Here is a 24,010-nt window from a genome sequence, read left to right on the forward strand (position 1 = left end):
TCCCCCTCGGCGTCCACCTCCCGCCCCCCAGAGGAAAGCATGCATCGCTCATGGACAGGAGGGCCATGGCTTAGTTTCTGGTCTCTCAGCCGATTGCCATCCACTAGATTCTGCCTCGTGACAGCCCTGTTCGTACCACCGTACAACTGTGCTCCACAGAGGGATTTTGGTGACTGGTTCTGCATTAGGCCATCAGGTTATTCTGCCCAGATGCCTCCTCGGAGTGGATTTGAACCTCCAAGCTAGCAGCTGGGTGCATTAACCATTGACGCTACGAAGGGTGAATTCAGAGGCGGGTAAGGAAGCCGTGCAGGTGGTTGGCCTCGGGAGTGGGAGGCAACGGAGATGAAAGCCAGCCAGAACATGACCCAAGGAGAGCAGGGCAATTGTGGTACCTGAACAGTAGCAGGCATGGGGGCCGCACAGCACACCTACCATGAGCTGTGCAGTCGCCGTGTCCTTCCACTGGCTCCGCCCCACACCACATCCTACTCCATCCCGCCTGTGACTCCACGACACACTGATGTTCCTAGTAACTAGCCGAGAACACACGCCTGGTACCTTTAGGGGGGAAACAACCCAAACCACATGTACATTTACATCACTCGTCGCTGGCTAAACACTCATCGTGGAAGCGGTCAGAGTTTCCGAATGAGTGCAGCCAAAGATAGCCCTGTACACTTTCAGAAGAGGAGACAGACAAAGGTCACGATGCAGATTTCTGTTTGTTAGACCCTTTCGTAAACACATATCAGGTGGCCGGGCTTTAAGAGGCAGCTGCTTGCTCCTTTACCGCAGCCTTAGTTCATTTTCAGAGATGCGGATTAGCCAACAGAGCAATTACAAGCCTAGAAAGAATTGGATTCTGCAGCGAAGTGATTTCCTTCTTTTTGGCAGCACATAATGTCCATATAGCGTTGTCCTCATCTTCATAGAACCCTGGTCTGTCTGTACTTGAGCAAGAGCTCGGACAGAAATCTTCATTCATGTGAGAGTGAAATATTTTCCGTTTGTTCTTGTCAGCACACACACACACACACACACACACACACACAGTTTGAAACAAATCATTACAACAAAGGAAATACAAAATTCCTTACAAATTCAATACAAATGGAATGCCATTCAGAGGCATCCACGGCAGCAGCCTATAGGCAGTTCTGCTACTGTGTGCTAAGTGTGTCCGGGCTACAATTCCCATCCTGCACAATCACACTCCAAAACTGGCAGGGCTTGTGCAGCAGACAGGACCGACCGTGCCAATTCTTTATAACTTCGTAGTCACCATGGTCACAGAAACCACGTTTGGTCCCTGCGAAGGTCAGGTGCCCCAGCAGCCATGCACCATCCTCCTTCCACCCAAAGGACCCTCAGAAGCAAGATGAGCTACATCTGTACAATCGGGCATTTAAAACCCTCTGGACTAAATCCTTGCTCTGACGCGCATGGGTCCCCATGGGTCAGAATCAGTGAGCGTTTTGCTCTGTAGACACATGTAGCTGAGCATATCACCCAAACCGTCAAGCGCATTGTCAGGGAGTCAACTCTGACTCATCGTGACCCTGTAGATTTTGACTATTCTGCGAGCCAGAATATACCAACGATTGAAATAGCTTTTCCTGACTGTAAATGCAGTTCACGTTGTAAAGAATGTGGACAATGTACAAAGGCAAACGGCAGGAAATGAACACCAGCTGTCAGAATCTGCTGGCTCAATGGCAGTGGGTTTGGTTCCGGTGTCCTATCAGATAACTACTGTCAAGACCCCAACTATTGGATATTTCATCTTTGGTTATAAAATTGAACCATCCTTTGGAGATAAAATTGCTTATGTTTTGCATATTACGAAATTTCAAAAACGTAAACCACAATTTATCAAAAACTTCTGCTTCGGGGTAACGGAGTTGTTTCAAATTGTAGCAATTCGCATATGTAAGTGATTACTTGCGTCTTTGATTAATTTCTTAGAGTAAATTGTCAGAAGGAGAAAATGAGCAGTCAATAGATATTGATACTCCCATTAAAAATCATCTAGTGATAGTAAACAAACACTTACTATTTGTGGGTTTATCCATAAAGACCTTACCACCAGAAGATAAAAAGCTAACAGCAAGCTCGGTAGTGTTATTAGAATGGAAGCATGTTAACAAATGTCTTCCATTGATGTCTGTCAGTATCTATGTGGTAAGTATCTAACATTTAGTGCTTCCTCCTGTATTAACGTGGCTGGGATATGGGATGCCAGGTTTATGTATACAGGTAAACCACGCATCAAAATAGGTCAGCCAACTCTTGAACCTGCCCAACTCTAATGTTCCTGTGTGTACTTCCTGCTCTTCTCCTAACCTGCACCCCTTCTCTGTGGGTGTCTTCCCTGGGGCCTCACAAGAAAGACTCAACAGGACCCCGGTGTTGACAGGAACCCTCCCCTGAGTTCCAGCCACGAGACATTGAGATGGCAGATCTAGTTAGGTCAGAAATCTTCACCCTATCATTTGATCTCCCTTCTGACCCATTTAAATTTGCTCTCACTTTTCTATTTCTTTTTGCTTGAGGTTTTTCTCTGTTTTACTTTGTTATTGTTGTCCAGTTTGTGTGGTGTTCTCTGTATGAAATCCAGGACAGGAAAGTCGCTTGACACCGTAACTGGATCAGTGGCTTCGTGGGGCTGTGGTAGAAGAGGTTGGGAGGAAATGGAAAGCCCACTGACAATGAGGACAAGCAAGAGTAAGACGTCCTAAAACGGATTGTGGTGATGACTGCACCCCTCTTGTTGATGGGACTGAACTACTGCCTTGTATCATGTGCGGACGATGTACCAATACAGCTGTTCAACAGCAGCCGCCACAAAACGTCCAGTTTGGAGGGAAGCAGGAAGCACAGAGCCCCGGGTTGATCAAAACTAATATTCAATCCAGAGGATTTAATTTTTTTCCATCACATTTTCTAAGCAAACTGACCATTTCATCAAAAAGAGTCAGTGAGAGTTTTCTAGGCTCCCATGTGTTCTGGAAAAAGCACTGCTGTCACATTTCGAGCTTGTTATGAAGACACAGCACATGTAAAAAATCTGTCTGTGTTTATATTTTTTGTATGCATGTGCAGATATGTATGAATATGCTATAGGTATATCACACACAGGCATGAACGAAAGGCCTTTCCAGTAACTGTTCATCTGTGTCACAGTAAGCTTTGTTGAAAACCAAAACCTAATCCACACCTGTGAGCATTGACTCAATAGCTTCTCTCTCTCTCTCTCTCTCCAGCCATCATATGTCCCAAGGAAGCCAATCCCAATAACAATCATCAAGCAAGGTAACGTCCATGTGACTGTTCTGGGTATGGGTCTAGAATCGTTTCAACTAGACTTTTCGATGAAGTGCTTAGGCATAGCACGCATTCTGATTGCTATTAATTGGAAGAAAAGAAACAAAACCCAGGAAGGTCAAGTAAATTAGAAGTTAGCAGATCATTCTGGCACTTGTAACAACATGCCGAGCACTGGACAAGCCACACTGGCTGGCCACTGTCTGATCTAGACACCCATCTCAAATACTGTTTTTGGAAGCCAAGTATGTTTGGCTTTGCTCAGTATGAATTAATATTCATAAGGAAAACCTTTAAGAGGACATTTAAATGGATGTAAAGGAAAGCTGTGATTTTAGAGGTCACTTTAGGGGAAAACATCCGGATTTCATGGATTATGGTGTTTTATTTCATTTCAGTACACAATTGTCTTTGTTTTGACTTCCAGTTATTTCCAGTATTAAAATGAGTCCATGATTATTATATTTAATCCGTTGTGGAGGAGACTGAGTACTTAAAATAGTCCTTTAAACAAAAGCCACAACATCTCAACTATACTGTCAAAGCCAGGTGCGGGGTTAGAATTTGAATTATCCAAAGATTCTTTGATCTGAATTTATGTATTTCCTATTTTATAAATTACTGGGCCACCCTGGCTTCATTTTGTGTGAGTTCTTCTTGACTAGGGCAAGACTTCTTAACCGTTTTCCACTTGAGACACTTTTTCACCCAAGGAATTTGCAATGCGGGCAAGCGTTGCCAGAGATGTCTCAGATTCATTACAGGTTTGATTTAGAATTGATTTGGGGCATTGCTAGATCAGAAAATGTTTACTGTTGTCCCCCACATTCAGACACGTGACCATATGGGGTGGAGACCCACAGTTTTAGAAGCTGTGGACTAGGCGATAGGGCAGGCTACAGGAGGTAGAGATAGGAAGGACAATGTAATTAGAAAGGGACACATTTATAACAGAATAACCGTTCATTATTTAAGTCATAGGTGTTAAGGTAAGAAGTGCCTTTCAGTCCTTGGCTGACTCTTCAGCTAGCTCTGTAAACCGATTTCCATTCATTGATAAGGTCGATCAAGTCGAAATGATAAAGTTGGATTAAAGCAAACAGTTTCTCATTATCCGACATTATTTCTGACATCATTGTCTTTGTGTGTTTCAACAGTGATTCAAAATGTTACTCACAGGGCTTCCATCAAATCCCCAGACAAAACACCCTTAGGAGGAACAATAGTAGGTAAGTATGTCACCCAGTCTGTGCCCGAACCTACAAAGTCAGGGGATGTTTTGATACAGGGGCCCTTATAGGCCTTGCACTGTGAAGAGGTCTGGCTCATCCATGCTGGTTCATTGTTTAGCACCCTGACATTGGCCATCCCATGCTGGGGGCCGGAGGTGCTCTGTCAATCAGGGTGTGTCTAGGCCATTCTCACCACCATTGTGTCAATTCTGACTCAGCACATGGGAGAGAGTAGAACAGTCCCCATGGGTTAGGGAGACTGTAATGCTTTACAGGAACACAACGCCCCCCCCCCCTTCCTCCCTAGGCACAGCTGGTGGTTTCAAACTGTTAGCTTGTGATTAGCAACAGCTCAGTCCTTAACCTACTGCGTATTACACCCACCAGGGTTCTGCTTCCAGGCCATGCTTGGGTGGAGTGATGGAGCCCAGTCTACTTGACCCCCAGGATTATTTGTAATGTTTCAAAAAAATTGAAACGCTCTTTTGAAAAAAATATTACTAATGGTTGACCATGCAATTACATACACTGTAAGTTTTGAGTCTAAGAAGTAGCATCCAGAGAATTTTACAAGCTCCATTGTGATCATGAGAAGAGGGAGTATTTAGAAGGTGTTCTTATATTGTTTTGATCCTCCGAGCTTTCTGCTATGATGCGGTGTGTTTTCTCTCCTTGTCTGATTCGTTTCTGTTCCATTGCAGTCCATCTGATTGTTCCAGGTCTGAATGAGACCACCATCAAGCTTCCCACATCCATAATGTTTGAGATCTCTGATGCAATCAAGACACAACTGAGTAAGCCAGGCATGTCTGTATGTGAACTTGGTGGGGAGGGAGTGGAGTCTCTTGAGGAGTCAAATAATTGGGTGCTTGGGTGCTAACTGAAAGGTGGGTGGTTTGAGTCCACCCAAAGATGCCTCAGCAGAAAGGCCTGGAGGTCTTCATCCCCCAAAGCCAGCCATCGAAAACCCTATAGTCCGCGGCTATACTCGGACAAACAAAATCGACTCAGCTGCAACTGCTTTCCGTGACTGATGCCCTGTGTTGACATTCTTAAGATGGCCAGGGAATTGGGAAAGGTTTGCTTGAGGTGTCTCAAAGGGAAAAGTGAGGGGAAGGGAAGTTAGAAAGGTTAAGAAAAAGAGCGTCCCCAAACAAAATAACGTTACAGCTTGTATTCTCAATTTATAAAAGAAGAGTGGACATTTATGAAATCATCCCAAATCTGCCCTTCCAGATCAGTTTCCTTTTCCAATAACCATCAGTCTAAATGACTGCTCTTGCTACAAGAGCCCCTCGGTTATCACACTGCGAACCGATGCAAAGGTCTGACTTACTGGAATTCGTTTTAATGTCAGATTGATACTGTTTCTTGTCTCTAGAAAGAGGTGGATGCAATTTAACAGTTAAAACAAAGGATGGCAATGACAATTAAAACCACAGAGTCCACTTAAGAAAGGGGCAATTGTCCTGGGAATAATGTTGGTGGCCACTGCTTATCAGTTTGGCTCTGGCTCGGCTCTGGGTGGTGCAAGCACAGTGCTACACAAGTAGCGGTTGTGGGGCCAGGGAGCCTCCCAATGACATGCTCTCCGTGACCCCAGGTTTGAAAATGCACTCACCCGTTCCTCACTCAGAACTCGTCGGATGTGCCCCTTGCATGGGAAATACACGCTGGGAAGAAGGGGAAAGGGAAGCTGCTTGGAAACTTGCTGACGTGACCTCCGTGATAGCTACCCAAATGACAAAAACAAAAACAGAATTTGAAAATGAGGCTGAAAATCCAAGTTTTCTAGTCCTTGCTACCTAATCTTGGGTGACATGTCGAAGTTCCACATCCTACTCTAACTCTGGCTCAGCTTTTAAAAACGTGTTTAATTTAGAGATGTAAAAGGAGTTGGTTATTGTTAGTGTATTTATGCTTCTGGCTCGCTTAAGGAATATAGTGTCAATGTTCAGTTTTCTTTTTTAGGAATATAGTTCTCCTAAGGAACTATACTCCTTAAGAAAAACTGTATTTCTTAAGAAAAAGCATATTCCTTTATATTCCTTAAAGGAAACTATCTTCCTTAAGGAGTATAATTCTAATGAAAAAAAAATCTTGCAAGAAATAAACATCCTCCTTATATTTCTGAAGAACTTTACATATAACAAAGTTCTTATCCATTAAAGAGGTGGTAGCCTGTAGTTTAAAAAAATCCAACCTCTCAAATGTACTATCTCAATAGGATATATATTTTTTAAATAACACATTTTAACTTACTATTTAAAGAAAACGAGAGAATGTGAGGATAAATAGTCTGTTATACTACCAATGTAAAAATACGTATCCCTATAATTAATTTAACTTCCCTGAAATTCAATAAATTCATACTTTTTGAGCAGGCTAATGCTAAAAATAATATCTGAGTCCCAGCATGGCTCATCACGGGACCTCAGACATGTAATCACTTTTTTTCTAAGAGCACGTGATGTGAGTAATGAGCGAAATAAGCAAGAAAGCTAGTATTGCACACACATCTCCCAGGGAGACACAGAGTGTGCCAGAGGCATGCTGGCCTGCCGAAAAGGAAAGGGGGAAAACTGTGTTGGAAAAAGATAGCAAGGGAAACTAGCGGAAAAGGAATTTCAGGGGCTTCAGGTCATGTTCTGATAGCATTTACTTTGCCGTGCCGGAGACTAAAATTGTCCAGAGATAGGCTTTGGCAGCTGCTCAGGGCTTGCTATGGAGGAAACACAAGAATTCCCCAGTTAAATAGCTTCTCGATCTACCAACTTCTCCGAGGCTTGTAAGGTCATATTTGGGAACAGAGTAGTATGCCTACAGGGCATCGAGCCCCTGCTGTTGGGACTCATGGCCACCTTGTTGGACAGGGCAGACTGCCTCTAGGGTGGCCAAGGCTAGAATCTTTACAAGAGCAGCTGGCAAGTTCAAAAGTCCACCCTTTGGGTTGGCAGCTGAGAGCTTGCCTACGGAACTGCAGGACTCGACTGGGGCGCTAGAGATGGATGAAAACATGCACACGCCTTTGAGGAAGGTCATTTGCTGTCTCTCTTCGCTGGCAGCTTACTTTCGGTTAATGTGGCTTGCGGCTAACAGCATTCTTTGAGGAGGAGGAGCTAAAGCCAAGCCGTTCAGAGCATTTCCTATGAAAGTCTGTAACCACAGGTCAAACCAGAAAAGAGACAGCAGTCAGCCAGGAGGCAAGGAGAATGTAGATTATTAAGTGGGAAAAGGAGGATTACCAAAGTGTCCTGAAAAAGACGAGGCCAGTAAAAAGGAAGAGACCATTAAGGAAAAATTATAATTTCTTATTGTAAATGTTCTTATTAACAATATTATTAAAAATGAATTGTTAAAAAGTTCTTATTCATAACAGGACCATAGTGTGTAAATAATTTAGATTTTGAATATTCCTTCCTGTGGTAACAATCAGACTGGATCTAAATAAATGTTGTCGCTACACATGAAGCAGGAAAAGAATGCTATCAGATTCTGATAAAATTTTGACATTAAAAAAATAAAAGTTATTAAATTACATCAGTCCCTTTTTTCCTTTAGTTTTTACATAGAGTGCTCCTTTATGCCCAAAGTTAACTGAAAAATGATGTTAAAGACATCTGTCATGTAAACCTGAGCTGTAACTTCGTGGTCACAGGCATCCAAACACACCTGACCCTTGGTGCTGGTGCACTCAATTTGTGGCACTTGTTTCTAGTATTTAAATCATTTCTGAAAGCGGTGTAGGCATCTACGCATGCCTTCATGGGTTGATGTAGAGTTGAGCTAATTTCTAATTCGCAGCTTCCATCAACAGAGATTGAAAACTGACTGGCTTCTATAAACACAATGAGATGATTTTATGATTCCCTTTAAAGCCATCAGAAGTAAATAAATATTATCCTGTTTCCCCCAAAGTAAGACATCCCCCCAAAATAAGACCTACTTACAGTTTTGCCTCTCGCTGAAATTTAAGGCATCCCCCAAAATAAGACCTCCCCGAAAATAAGCCCCCCCGAAGCTGCCATAACTATGGACTCGGACCATAGCGATGGGCATCGCCACACAGCTCACTGTTGGCCACAGCACAGTGGGAGCAGACAGGAAGTGTGAGGTCTCTCTTAATAAAACAATAAACAAATGTGTACAGTATTCTTCTTCATGGAAATATAAGACATCCCCTGAAAATAAGACCTAATGCATCTTTGAGAGCAAAAATTAGACATCCCCTGAAAATAAGACCTAGTGCATCTTTGAAAGCAAAAATTAATATAAGACACTGTCTTACTTTCGGGGAAACAGAGTATGTGCCCACTTCAACTGAAAAGAATATGGTTTTTCTTTAACTCTTTGGATTAGACAAGAGAACACGCTTTCATTGATCACACTTATGTGAACTACCAAAGACCCTATTGAATTTGTGTCCTCAAGATGCTTGAAGAGAATAAGTTACATCAGTAGTTCTTAACTGTAACCAAAATTCCCCCCAAAAGGTGTTTGGTAATAACAGACGACAGTTTGGGTGGAATTCCGTGGGTGGGGGCGCCGAGGCAGCCTGCGCTGCCCCCAGGGCACAGCCCAGCGGCTCCGAGTACCTGGCCAACAATCGTGAGGGATGAACTTGAGAAGCACAACAAGCTCTGCATAGTCATAACCACTTGCCATCACGTCAGTCTCGGCATCTTGCCACCCTGTCTTGGGTTTCCAGGGCTGTGAATCGGTCCAGGAGCAGACAGACAGCCTTATGTTTCTGCCGAGGAAAGGCTAGTGGGTTTGAACTGCCGTCCTTGTGGCTAGCGGTCCGACACTTGCCCTCAAAGGACTTGAAGAAATCCCATTTAATGATATGGGCATTGTATAAGATACTTTGAGCACTTGAACGGGAAAGATTGGTGTTTTTCATAGACGTACATGAATCCTTTCATGGCACGGATTGTTTCAAATAATTGTGCATGAGTCATTAATTCATTAAGCTACTGAATGTAGTTCATGCTAAGTTCATTTGTGAGATGAGGACTAGCTTCATCGCTGGGGAACTCTGGGATAGAAAAGTAAAACTATACATAGCAACAAAACAAAAAATAGCGATTTCAGAAGCCTTTCCAAAATGGTTGCCCAAATAGGTATAAAATTGCGGGGGTGGGGGGTGGGGGGTGGGGAAGGGCATGTCTCTATTCTTCACAGGCCCACAAGGCTTGAAAGAGAAGATTCATGTGAGCCCGGGGCTCACATAAACTGTAGTAACCGTTGGTAATATTTATTCTTTTGAGATGACAAATGTATTCAACAATTTATTTCCTATGTGGAAATTTGTTTTGCTAAATTTCAGTGTCATAACCTACATGTTACATTTTTTGCCATGGTTAATGGAAATTTCCCATATTTTAATTCCTTTTTAATGAGAAATATTGAATATAAAATTCTGGAGAGCATTTGAACTATGGCCTTTGTCTTCTAAAACTTCTTTGGGAATCAGCATGTCCTGACACATCTACCTGTTACACCCTGATTGAAATCCTAAAGCGCGAACTTGAGAAGGAAGTCATACTAGTCCCTAATGAGGTTGTTGACGACTGGTGAGCCAGAGGGATTTACTGGGTTCATTGGTATTCGATTGTGTTCTGAAAAAGCTGTTAGAGGGCATGTGTTAAGTGCATGTGAAGTAAAATTTTTTGCTCTCTGTCTTTCAGCTAAGAATGAAACCCTGGCATTACCTGCTGAATCAAAAACACCAGACGCGGAAAAAGTTCCAGCACAGCCCATCACAGGTCACGAGAGTCCTATGTTGTTGATTTGTGAAAGACTAAATGGCGTGTTTTCCAAATACTAAATGATCGGTAAATGGGCATTTTTGCAGTGATGAGTCCATAGAAAATCCATTTTGATCTGAAGCACAAAACAATGAAACCGTCTAGGCCCTTAAGGAAAAGAGATGAAAGATGGACTATCGGATCATGTGTACTGCATGGAAGTTGTGATTTTATTTTTAAGTGAAATTGTTCCTACCTCAACATTCTGAAAGGTTTTCTATTGAAATGTGACACCTTGGCGTTCACCCCTTTTCTTTTCTTGGGAGAAATGAGGCCATGTTTCTTTCGTTTACGGCCACAAGTGGTCTGTTGGTGAGATGTCCGCTGCCCCTCCTAAGTCCGTAGCTTGATGCCTATGCCAAGACGTTGGGGTCCTTTAGAAATAAGTGTCTTGTGGTAAATGCATGATCCTCGTGTATAGACCATCCGAGGGAGTTTCAACAAGCTTCTTGAAAAATTCTATGATCTTCTCATTCCATTTTTCGATGAACTCTTTGAAACCTTCTCATTTAATAGTTTGGTACCAAACAAACTCAAACCACTTAAGAGAATAAATGTGGGAAGCATTTCCCCCGTCATTTATCAGCTGTTCCTAACAAACGTTCATCATTTTCTTGCTGAACTACCCAAGTTCAGCCTGCTGAGCAGACGGTGTTCTATGAACCACCAAGTTCTTGCTGAAGCAGAAACACCTCATCCGAACGAATATTTGGCAAGAATGTCCCACCATCGCATTTAGCAAAGTAACTCTAAGTGGTTTTTTTTATTGTAAACGTCTTATAACTTGCAGTATCACTGCATAGAGATTGGTGGCGGGATAGAATAACTTGATTTCAAAAACCCGTACTTGTTCAAATAAACATATTTCAGAGAGCGAGATAGGTGTGGTCCTCTTTGAAAGAGAGAGACTGGTCTTTCAGCCCCAACGTAATAAATTCAGAACAGAACTGGAAGGGATTTAAGCGGCTAGCTTCATCTAGTAGTATATAAAGCCCTAGGTCATATTCTAGTAATTATTACTATAATTATTCCAATATCATTTTTTCACTGCAACAAAAAGCATAAGCAGGAACCAAGTCCTTTTTGCCTCAAAGATTCTACCCATTTTCCTAATTACAGTTTCATCTCCTGGCGCTGTGTTGCTGGGAGAGTCTACAAATTCCTTTGTTCTCTGCCAATCCTGCCTCAGAATTTTCCACTTCAGAAACACTTGAGCAAACTTATTATTCCGTGTTATTATGTTTATTTCATGTCCTTACTCTGGAAAATTATAAGGCTTTTTAGCTCAGAATATCTTCCAGGTCTCGCTGACCCTGGGTTTTCTTTTTCCCAAACTGTTCACCTGAGCCTTCTTTGCCGCAGACCGAGTTATGATGGCTACCCACTCTCAGTCTTTGCCTGTGGCCTTCATTTTGGAAGAGAGAATTCTTAAAATAGCTCTAAATAAACTTTTTCCCCTCCCAGTGGTTCTTTCATCTGTCCATTTATTAATCCATTTAATAAACACTTAACATGTGCTTCCTATATCCAGATGTTGTGTTAAGCCCTTGGATTAAAAGTGAATGAGGCAGACAAATTAAAACATTGTGGTCACGAAGATAAATGCTTAAATGTGGAGGTCAGTTCGGTGTGCCTTTGAAGCAGACAGAAGGGCATCCAACACAGCGAGGAAGGTCGGGGAGGAATGAATGCCAGGCTCAGCCTCCGGGGCAAGCCAGGAAGCAGGGTGTTCTTGTACAACTTATGCATAGGAAACAGGCTAGATTCACATCAATTGTGAATTCTAAAGGCCGATGGAAAATGACTCCCGGTCTTTGGCTGCTTGATCATTACTATCTTCATTTGGAAAGCTGTTTGTCTGTTTCCCTTCTCAGTGACTCCTGAACCCATCCCAAGAGCCACCAAACCCACTAAACCTGCGTCTAGTGCATTAGACATCTCAGAAACAGCACTGGGTGAATGTAAGAACTTTTCTTTCTTTCCAAAACAAAACCCCCGAACCCTCGCCACGGAGGAGAGGAATCACTTCAACACTGTAGATCCTTTATTTATGTCCCTCTCTTTTGGTCTCAGTCTAATTTCCTCATTTTTGCACCAACTCTCCCAAAGAACCACACATGCTTAAGCCCAGTTGCTGGCATTTGAGGCAAATGAAGGTGCTAGATGCTGACCGAGCTTCATTTTATAGGGCCCTTGGGTTGTATACAAAAACACAATACCGCCTTTTAACCATCAAGGGGAGGTGGGGGAGGGTGGGCGGCAGGGAACTGGAAGTGTTGACTATGTCTGGTTTCAGAAAATCTGTGCCTACTAGACATGTACAGATTCCTCCAAAGTGCTGTTCCTTTCTGTCAGAATTCGGTGTCCCTTGTCCTAGCAAGAGACACGAGAATCAGACTTTCTTTGTTGCTTTCTTACCCCGAGGGAAAGCAGCAGCCTGTATTTAAATCAGGATTCCTAATATTCGTCTTGCATGCCATCCTCGGCCCTTTGAAGGTATGCCATCAAATTTGAACGTAACGTAAGAGTTTTCCAGGGAAAACCAGCACTTCCAGGAAAAGCCTCATGCCATGTGCACACCAGAGTCCCTGCGATGAAGCTTGGTCATGATCGAGCCACGATGGCTATTAACTGCACCCTTCTTTATTACAGTTCTCGGCGAAAGGACCCCAGAAACGCCACAAACTACTCTGACACCTAGGTTTGACCTGCCAGCAAGCACTCTAGGTAAATGTTATTCAACACTGGATCTCTGGCATTGCGCATGCTCGTAAAAAAGCTTCAAAGCTGACTCATCCTCTTGATCTCCTCCCAGGAAAGAATGGACCAGTGGATTTTGGAATAAACTCTTCAACACTCCAGCCATTTAATGTTTTAGGATCTTTATTCTTAATTCAGGATTCTAAGAAGGCTGTCCTGTAGGACAAGTCCTTTGTTCCTTTTTTGTTTTGTGTTTGGCGTATACTGATACTGTGCTTGTTTATTTTAATTTGACATCATTGTTCTACTTTATAAATTGGTATGCTCTGTATTTTCTCAAAATAATTTTACTCAATTGCTCCTTAACAGAGAAGATAGATTGATGACATTTCTGCAGATTGCCTCTTAGAAATCCTAGAATTTCTCTGTGTGGAATATAAAGAAAGCGCAGGGGAGGAAGGATCATAAGCCACGTCCTTATAGAAATTCCATTTTTAAAATCTATTTTTTAATCTTATTTTTATATTTCTATTTTTAAATCTTGTCCAGATATGATTTGCTTGGTTTGAATTTCAACAAGCTATATATAACAGCATGAATACAGATAAGTGAAGAAATTAATTAGTTTACGAAGACTATATCCTTCGAATTTAGCAACTACTGTATATTTGAAAGAAAACAAAATAGGAAAAAGACACTTTCTGTCTAACTAGCATTGAAATAGCAATTAGGACGCTGCCGAAAGGCACCTCACTGGTCAGAGTAAAATCTGCCTTTTTGTTTTTGCAAGCTTGAGATTTAATGCCCGCCACCCCGACCACTTATACCTCATATCATAACTTTCTTGTGTATTTCATTCCAGCTCCAAACAGGCTTCCAGAATATCCTTGGGCAAAAACACACTTTCCTTTTGAGACACCTGGGGACAACTTGGCTAATGAGAGCACCTTCCATCTGGGGTTCCGGTGGGATTGCCTAACTCTGGAGGGGGTTAACCAAACCAACCTAACTTCCCTCTAGTCAACGCTGACTCAGAGAGACCCCTGCGGCTTCCCAGGACTGCTGATGGTTCACTGGTGGTTTCCGACTGCTGACCATGCGGCTAGCCACCCAAGTCGGACTCACTAAACCACCAGGATTCCATGGGAAGGGGTCACATCTTTCGGCAAGTCCCAATGAATTGGAGATCAATTAACCCAGTCAAATTAGTGGTTGCTTTGGTTAAAATAAAATCGACTCACTGTATTTTCTATACACTCAGTGAGTTTTATCAATCTCAATTCTCTGTAGCCCCTGTGGTTGGTTTTCTGCCCTTCAAAATGTTAGAAGTGTAACAAGCTGCAGTCTCTCTCTAGCCACTAAGCAAATGCTCGCTGGATGAGTGCATGTTGATTTTTCTCAAGTGTAATGCTTTCTAATCGGATCAGTATGTGGTCTTTATTGAAGGCCATATCAACCGCACACTTCTGGCTCTGGACCTCTCAAAACGTCTTCAGCAAATTCCATTTCTTTTTGCTGTAGTTTCAAGCACAAAGCTGTGGATTCCTCCTGCAACTAAAATGTTTGAAGATTCCAAAATTCTACAGCCTCAAACTGGTAACTGTATTCTTTAAAAAAAACATTGTAACTATAATATTCACTTCTCTTTATTGTTATAGGTTCCTTCATTGATTATCACTATACTGTGTAGTAGATAGAAAAGCCTAATCCATTCTTGACAATTGGGTGAATCTCATTTCGTCCCAATTCAAAAGCAAAATGAATCGCCATTCATCTAGAGGTGCCTTTAATGACATAGAATAACAAAAATAGGCACCAGTCACAAAAATAGATAACTGTCTTAGGTCTCTGGTGCTAGGGTAACAGAAACATCCAGAGTGGATAGGAATTGGATGGTCTTCCTGTTTGGGGACCAGTAGTGCAAATTCAGAATGCCAGCCCCGGGGAAGGTCTTTCTCCGGCCTCCAGGTCCCTGTCTGCTTTCAGCACACTTAGGCCGATCAGGCCTGGGAGAGCTCCATGTGCAGGGGAGCAATCTTGCCCGGGGTCTGGGAATGGCTCAGTGCAGGGCTCCCAGGTCCACTCCCAGATCTTCTGTTGGGGTTAGTAGGCTCCTCTGATTGCAGCTTGATTCTCTTTTGTAAAATAAAAGGGTAAAATTTGAAAGGCCATTCCCCAAGAAAATTCCTCTTACAGGGACGGGCTGTGATGGGATTGAAATTCTTGCGCTCCACCCTTAATCCTTCTACAACGGAATGGTTTATTACATATCAGACCTCCTCTGGCTTCCCTAGGGCCAGGAAGGGGGGTAGGTGTCACACATGCCTCCATGCTCTGTTCCTCTCAGGACACTCTGTGTCTGTACTGGGTTTGGTAGTTTCTTGCAGTGGCCACACAAAACTCACAGACGATACTCATAATTAAGGGGGGAGTGATTAGGGAAGTCAATAGGTTACCACCAGTTAGGATCATCAAATTTGAAGGATATAATCCTTGGTCAACCTGCAGCCAAGTCTCTCCTAGGTCTCAGCCTCTCAGCCATGTTGTAGCCAAGTCTCTCTTCCATCCTCAGGCTCTCCGTCACATGGTCCCTTGGTCTTTGCTTTATGGGCCAGGAAGGCAGCCCTGTGTCACTGTCCTTCAGTGCCACAGTCTTAGGCCAGATGAGGAGATGGTACCCCATACTCGCAGCAGTTAACGACCCAACAAGGCACCACTACCGTACCAGGGCCCCATAGTCCTTCTGTAGTTTTCATTTTTCATGGATCAGCTTCATATGCATGTGAGGTGGTTGAAAATACCATGAATTATGTATTAAGTCTCCTTCATTGACTTGTTGCTTCCCTTGAAATATAATAATTTATTATCAGGAGGAACTTACAGCTCAAGAAAATAATCACAAACGGACGATGATTCAATCTGTTTGATCTCATGCTTAGCAAATCCCTCCCTGGCTTTTCTTCTCTCCAATATGGCTAGACGAGTTGAATTCACCCTCGCAATTGCCGTGTCCAATTACTTGGATGTCTTCTGATGAAATTATTTCTCTTCAACTTCCAACAACCAGCAATTATGCTTAGCGGCTTTCTTTGGCAGCATCAGAACTGATCGTGATTGGCCTCAGGTTTTTAGTTTGAATTCACTCTTCGGGCTTCGCTAGGAATTGATCACTAATTATTTTCAGTGTTAAATTCTTTCAGTGCTTTGTAGAACTTTAGCAAAGTACAAGGTAAACTTAAGCTGTCTAGCTTACTGGGAAGGTGCAGCGATATCCTGGTCAGAAAGTTTGGCCACAGGTAGTTTGCCCAGGGTGCTCGAGAGGAGGTCCCCTCTATATTTGGGCCTCACTGCCTGCTTAGTAAGGTGTTGCTTAGTGCCGGTCTGGCCCACCCAACTCTAGAGGGAAGGAAAGAAGTGCGAGTGAGTGGTGGTGGTGACAGTCTGATTGCTGGGAGATGGCGTTCAGGGGCAGCAGATGGTTCACAGATTTATTGTGGTCTCATAGAAATTTATAGTCTCAGTCTTTTGTTTTGCTTCATGAGCATTTTCTTTCAAGTAACGTGTTTAAATAAATTTCAAGGCTGCTAGAAAAGTATTTTATTTTTCCACGGACTGAAAACAGCTTTGTTCATGGTTCTGAGAACTTTGTGTGTGGTATTGACATATGTTTTTGGTCTTTCAGCAATTTACTGATACACCTGTTTTGGGGGTGTTTGTGTGTGTGTGTGTGTGTGTGTGTTTGTGTGTGTGTGTGTGGCAAATGTCTGTGTTTGTAGTCAGTCATTCCCATGGTTCTCCCATGGCAGAGTGTGATCGCCTGAGCACATGGTGGGTGGGGTATGAAGTGGTGTTTCTCAAAGTGCTGACACTGCCCTCCAGTGGGGTGTTGGGATGATCCAGGGGGGCTAAAAAGCAGATATCCTGGACTATGAGCTATAATACAAACAGCCTCAATTGCCAAGAAGATGTTGAATTATTATTCCCCTGAAAAGGGGATGGAGGACCAAGTAAGCTTTGGAACCTATGGCAGCGGAAGAGACTTGTGTGCACCCACCTGCACACCATGGAACGATTGAAGGACATATTCCTTTGTTCTTTAAGCAACAAATGCACCTGTCTTTACTGGAGACTTAGACTGTCCAACTTTCACATTTGTTCATTTAGTGAACGTCTTGCATATTGCGTGTCCTGCCTGTATCAGGCTCTGGGATCAATCAATCTAGGGGTACACGGTAAGCACAACTCACACCATTTCTTGTCTTTCATTTGAAAAGTTACATTTTTTTTGAAAAGTTACATTTAAAAGAGGAAGTTCTTTCACATAATCACTAGTGTTCATCCTGCTTGAATAAAATTAAGGGGTAAATTCTTGATAATTTGAAATTGTCTGGGTGTCATCATATGCAATTGGGCCTCAAAAAGTTTGTGGAACAATGGAATGAAAAGATAATGAAATTTTCCTATAACGTATTGAAGCCTCTTCATATTTCCAGCATAGTATCAAGACATGCTTTTGTCTTGAGGAAGTTAGGTCTAATCAGACAAGAGGGGGAAAAAAGCAAAAAGTGTACAACCAAAGAAATGTAATCTAACAGTGTGGTTTCGCAAAGAGTAAAGTAACAGGGTCTAATTCCTACCCCTGGGTACTTTCAGAGCAAATATGTCTCCTTTGGAAAATCGACGCCTACAATTGCGTTGTCATGCTTACAAGTCATCACTGTTTGGCCACAGCAAGTAATGTTGACTTTTATAGCTTTGAATTAAACTCCCTACTTTCCATATATTAGATTTTGTCTACAAGTTTTGGCCCCACGTATATATTATGAATACAAGATCACAGGCAATGCTTCATGTCAAAGGGCTAGCTCAACCACTAAGCATGTGACTCCCAATACACACAGTTCCTCATGTTGTGGTGAGCCCCAACCATATAATTATTTTCATTGCTACTTTATAACTGTAATTTTGCAACTGTTATGAATCGGACAACCCCTGTGAAAGGTAGTTTGACCCCTAAATGGGTCGCGACCCACAGTTGAGAACCACTGCACTGACATGTCCCCATGAGACAGAATGTGCTTGCCTCCAGATATGATATGTTGGCATGGAAGTTGTATAAAATAGAAGGGTTCACACCTGTTTGTCAATGTCATAGCTGGAGTATCCTTTGAAAACCAGGCAGGCCTAGCCATGTCATGTATTTTACTCTGGCATAAGAGTAAAGGGAGTTGGTAAATAAATTCTTTAAAGTGCAAGAGCTGTTGATTTTTAGAGAGCTCCATTTTCAACACTGTCCCCTAACAGCCCTCACTGCGGAGCCGACGCATCTTGTCCAACCCGAGAATGAAATGAAGTGGTGGTGTGCTTCTGACAGCTGTCCAGACAGCATGAAACTCTGAGGGGCTGATGGGATTGCTGTATTTTTAACAGCCTTTATTCTTTATTACTTAACTCTCAGAAATTCCACAAATAGAAATATCAGGAGCAGAGTCTACTGGCAGATGTGTTTTTCACTCTGCAGTCTGTTTTAGAAAATGTTTGGAAATGCGAGTTCCCTGCCGGTTAGGACTTTCCAGACATGAGCCAGAATTGCCAGAGGATGACGGATGGACGCCTAACTTCCTCAGTGAAATGCCATCGGAATAACTGGGGGGAAGATGGCAAGCTGGCTCGGAATTCCAGATAGGAAGGGAATTGTAAATATGTAAAGTAAATAGAAAAGGGATGAATATATATCATCTTTTAGAATAAAAAGCACACAATTAAGGAAAATTGGTCCAGTGTCACTAGAGGGAAGGGGCTATGGGAATTAGAGTAGCATAAACTCAGTGGTGGCAATTTTCAAAAACAATAAAATAAATAAGTCCAGCTACTGACGCATCATTTCTTTCCTAATGTAAGATGGTTAAATGTAAATTGAGAGAACTTTCCTAAGGTATTTCGTATTAACTATGGATCTATGACTGGAAGGTGGCTTAAAGTGAGCTGAAGATCAAAGACTTGCCAGCATTGTTGTACTTAAAAGATCAGTGACCCCTTTTAGATCTTTTAGGAGCCCTGATGGTGTAGTGGTTATGTGTTGGGCTGCTAGCCACCAGGTGGGCAGTTTGAAACCACCCACTGCTCCAAGGGAGAAGAAGGCTTCTGCCCCCATCCTTTCTACCCTGTTCTACGGGGTCGCTGTGAGTTAGAGTTGACACAGCGGCAGTGAGCGTTGTTTGTTTCTTGCTTTTAGAGGACCTTTTAAATTTGCAGTTAGACTTAACAAAACTTTACACTGCAAGGTTGTGTTTTTTAAAAATCCTCAGAATGTCTTAATATGCTATTTGTGTTCACACTATTTTCTATTTTTTGATGATTTAGCAAAGCTGTGAATTCACCCTCACAAAATCTATTTCCTGCCTCTTCTTTATGTTGTGCAGTGTAAAGTGCTCTCTCTGTGTAGTAGTGTGGATTTGGGGGTCTGATATGATGTGTCCCACAGCTTCAACCAGCAATAGCTTAAACTGACTACAAACGCATTGTGTCTGAATTACATGTAACCCAGTGAGTAAGCCTTCCCAGGTACTCCCCTTCCTTTACTTGGTTTCTGTGTAGATGAGCCTGGAGAGCAGTGTCTACCTCATCACACCTATGCTTTCGTTCACCTCTCCTTGCCATAGTGGCAGGCCTTGTATGCCTCAGGGCACTTTTGTTTGGGTACTATTTTTGCAGATTCAACTTGCATGTGAAGCTGGAAATTCTGCTTGTGTCAAAATCACTTAAATTTGGTTTGAAATCCACTCTACTTTTTTGTTTGTTTGTTTAACCCAGTATAGATTAGATAATGTATTTTTAAAATCTACCTCAATTGTAGAAGGGCTCGCGGCTTCATGGTGGACTTCGGGAGGAAAGCTGTCTTTCGGTGAAAGGGCAGGAGAGGTGATGGGAGAGGACACTTCTGGCTTTAGCGCTGCCATTCCTGGCCCTGCGATGGAGTAGAAAATACCTTGAACTTCACCATCTTAGTGTGAGCTCTCTGACGGAGCTCTTCACCTCCTTGAACTTCAACTTCATTATCAAGCAAATGGGGATCATATCTACCTCACCTCTTTGTCAGGGACATCCAGGGGATTAAGGAAACTGACATGAGAGCGCGGTACTGTTCAAATATAAGACATCAGGCCAGTAGTGTTGACTAAGCAGAGGGACCCTTTGGAGACTGTGTAAATGGCCCCGGTTTCCTCCTTTCCTTTAGCGATCTTTCCCTCCGCTGCCCTTGGACTTCATTTCTGTTCACCCTCTTGGAAACTTTTGGATTTAGAGCTGGCAATTCCTCATCATAAATACAGAGCACTGTGTTCACCTCACCTCGGAGACCAGTGGGCCAGGGCTGGTCTTATGCAAGCGTTAGCTCAGGGCAACAAGGACCAAAAGAAAGCCTGGGGCATGCTTACACCCCAGGGGCAAGGCTATCCACTCATGCCTGTAGCAGCCAGCCCCCAGATAAAATTGGCCATCTTCAGCTACCTTTGCGTCACAAAATGAGAGCTTTCTAATTAATGTATTTGTTTTATCCTCTCTCTCTATTTTTCTTCTTCCACTTTTTAGCAACGTATGGTATACTGCCTGTTTTTGGAAGCCCCACAACTTATGGTATACCACCTGTTTTTGGAAGCCCCCCGACGTCAGATGAGCCTGAAATAGCAGAGCCCAGCGCAGGTATACCCAGCCTCTCCATTCTGGCTTGGACCCTAGGCGTTCTGGCAATTCCAAGCCTCGGTCTTCCCTTGCAGAGTGTAAAGGGGCACTCCGTGGAGCCCCCCTGTGGAGGAAATGGCCTTCTCTGTCAAGGACGTCTGGGGTCTTCTACCCACTCCTGCCACTGACCCGTTTTTTCTGTACATCCATCAGGGAACGAGCCCTGTCATGTGTCACGGATGCAAGCGGCTTTGCTATCTGAGGCAAAGTATGTCATAGTCTGTCCTTGCATCATTCAGACTCATTCTAAAAGGTCTTTGGCACCTTGACAGTTTTTTAGAGCAGAGATTCGCCAATGGGGGGTGATTTTGCCACCAGCCCACCTCCCAGGGCACATTGGCAATGGCTGGACACACTGGGGGAGAGGCTACTGACATCTAGCCTGCTAAACAGTCTCCAAGGCACAGATGGTCCCCAGAAAAGAATGAATGAGTGCAAAGACAAGTAGTGCCAAGGTGCGAGATCCTACTCTCGAGTGATCATGCCATTCCTTTGTCTATAAATGTCTAATCTTTGGCATTCACTTACTGATCATCCACAAATTGAACTCAGTCCAAGAGTCCCTTGCAACCAGCATTGATTCACGGGTACTGGACTGAGGTACCGTGGGAGCAGCAAAGTGAACAAATCACCGTCCTAGCCGGACCCACGCCAAGATCTGACGTGATTGGGATAAATAGTTTTGTTTGTGTCGTGCTAACTAGGGGCAAATTTCAAATAGCAACACAACTAAAACTTTCAATAGAGTGTGGAAAATAATGTCCCCTAGCAACTGTGAAATAGTTGACATCTGCAAGGAAAAAGTCAAAAACCCACCACATGTGTGAAACACTTCTATTAGGATTTCTGAAATGTGAAGTATGTATGCTTTAAAAATGAGTTCACCTTCAACACCTAATGAATCACTAGTTGAAAAACGTTGGTCAGCCATCTCTCGAGTGTTCTCGATGTTTTTCCCTATCTGTGGCATAATTTATTACTCGTGGGTTTGTATTTTATTCCTGGGACCTGGTCCTGCTTTTATAAATGTTGACATTTATTCCAACAGCAACAAGGGATCCTATTTTGGATTCTGTCCCACCTAAAACTTCTAGAACTCACGAACGGCCAAGGGCAACACTGGGTAATGTTTTTAACAGAAAAATTTTACTTTGTTTTCCACCAAAAGAAAATTCATGTGAATGCCTTTCTTCTAAATGACCATTGAAGCCCATTCCATCACATCTCATCATTTATCACCTATTTCTAAATTTATGTATGCTTCTTCATAAAGCATTGGCATCTTTTACATTCCATTTTTTACTCTCTTTAAAATATAATCAATGATTTTTCCCCTCCGTAAGGGCTGAAGAGCTTTGAAAACTGCATGGAATTCCTTCTTGTTTTTCCATCTTGTGTGTTTGTGGCCTGCATTACCTCATCCCCATGCACGGAAACTGCCTGAAGTTGACTACTGAACAGTTCTCCCCCTGGCTGCTTCCTTTCTGTACATCATCCTTTCATCCACCAGCATTCAGGACCACATACATTTTCATCTTTAACCGTGTACTGTAGCATGTGCCTTGAACCATCTAAATGCATGCTAAAAAAAATTTTTAAATACCTCATTTCAACTGGGACTCTATAATGGGATGGGTTGTTTGTAATTTCAGCTCCCAGGGATACATCATTTGTTCCTCAAAAACCGGAAATCCTAACTATTCCTGATCTACAACCGACAACACCTGGTAACTAATGACACTCGTGCAATTAGATGCTTGGAAATAACAAATATCTGGATGGGGGAAAGAATCAGCCAACTTGGCCTGTTGAGCATATTTTCATTACTAAACATTTTCCTTCGCTCCTCACCATGCAGAGGTCTGGGTTATGTATCATCCTTAGCCTGGTGATGGTTTTCAAAGAACTTCTTTCATGCTAACGTCTCTGTGTTTCAAAGAATGATTTCCCTCCTTTCAGTTCTTCCAGCTGGAACGCTTTCCAACTGGAAAATGCCAGGAGGGTTATCAATCCTAATTATTTAAAAACACATTTCTTTTTAGCATATTTAGATTCCTCTTTTGGCAGAGTATTTCCCTCCAAATATGTATGGTACAAAGACTGCAGAGGAGGTTCTGTAATCTTCACATAATGAAAAAGAGGGGAAATAAAACCTAAATTTTACAATAGAAAATTATTAGAGTAATAAAATTTTACTAACTCACAGCAAAGATAATAATGAGCTACATAATTAAAGATGTTCTCTAAGCCCTAAGTTGTTTATTTGTGCTTCTCCTCTGCTACACACTAAATTATCTTTTGAGTTCTTAATTATAGAACAGGTGTTCTGAAATGCTTCCAGAATGCCCAAGTCCCACTCCATTGAATTGGACCTCGTACCTTTAGCCTTCATATGGAAATTAAGTTCACTTTGGTCCAACCAACACATTTCTATTTATCACCTATTGTGTCTAAACATGATGTGGGAACATTAGGGATACAAAAAAATAACCCATATTTATACTCAGGTAACAGGCGCATATGGTTTGACCTCAGAAAATATCATTTATCAATGTTTTATTAAGTCTTTTTTTTTCCAGCTCCACAGCCAACTACATCTATTCCTTCTACACCTAAAAGACGCTCAAAACCCAAACCATCAAGAACCAAAACTGGTAAATAAGTATCTCTATAACCGATCGGGTTGGAGTTTCCCTTGTAATCTGAAAGTAGAGCATTACTACGAAAAACCTTTTGTTTACGTCGAAATGACATACACAAGATGAAGACATAATTGCCATTCATTTTTATGGGAAAATGCACATTTCCAGATCCCAAAGATGACCTACTGAATCATAGCAGATAACACACGAAGTCAAAAGTAACACTGCTCACGTTGTATTCGCAGACAGTTCAACAGAGATGGGGCAGCTTTGTCTATGATGCCGAGTGTCGTTTCAGGGGAAGGCACTTGGCGGTGCCACGCTGCTGCCGCCGCTCTGAAAGCTCACCGCCAACCCAGCTCTGAATGCTAGTTTCAACTTTTATCCTTTTTTTTGGGGGGGGGGGGGTGGAGAGAGTAAAAAAGCTCTTCAGATCCCTTTTGATTGGTGAAACCAGGTACTAATGTAGGTCATGGATAATAGCAAAGTGGCATAAAATGAACTTTTGGAAAACGAGCGACACCTCCATTTCAAATAGAAAATGCCATTTTCCGTATCA

At 42.6% G+C, this 24,010-nt stretch overlaps 1 protein-coding gene across 7 annotated transcripts in view; it reads left to right on the forward strand.

Annotated features, from left to right (window-relative positions):
• Nucleotides 1-24,010, forward strand: part of ABI3BP (ABI family member 3 binding protein) — a 252,621-nt gene that overhangs the window by 123,909 nt on the left and 104,702 nt on the right. For 6 of the 7 annotated variants that reach the window (XM_075542610.1, XM_075542615.1, XM_075542611.1 and 3 more), the window contains exons 7-17: nt 3,267-3,315; nt 4,485-4,556; nt 5,261-5,353; nt 10,250-10,327; nt 12,244-12,330; nt 13,022-13,096; nt 14,591-14,665; nt 20,660-20,770; nt 21,858-21,932; nt 22,462-22,536; nt 23,389-23,463. In XM_075542610.1, the coding sequence (XP_075398725.1) occupies nt 3,267-3,315; nt 4,485-4,556; nt 5,261-5,353; nt 10,250-10,327; nt 12,244-12,330; nt 13,022-13,096; nt 14,591-14,665; nt 20,660-20,770; nt 21,858-21,932; nt 22,462-22,536; nt 23,389-23,463 (865 nt within the window). The remainder of the gene's footprint in view (nt 1-3,266; nt 3,316-4,484; nt 4,557-5,260; nt 5,354-10,249; nt 10,328-12,243; nt 12,331-13,021; nt 13,097-14,590; nt 14,666-20,659; nt 20,771-21,857; nt 21,933-22,461; nt 22,537-23,388; nt 23,464-24,010) is intronic. The other variant, XM_075542614.1, reaches the window with a different exon arrangement.

Source organism: Tenrec ecaudatus, chromosome 2 (assembly GCF_050624435.1).
Source record: "Tenrec ecaudatus isolate mTenEca1 chromosome 2, mTenEca1.hap1, whole genome shotgun sequence".
Taxonomy (NCBI): Eukaryota; Metazoa; Chordata; class Mammalia; order Afrosoricida; family Tenrecidae; genus Tenrec; species Tenrec ecaudatus.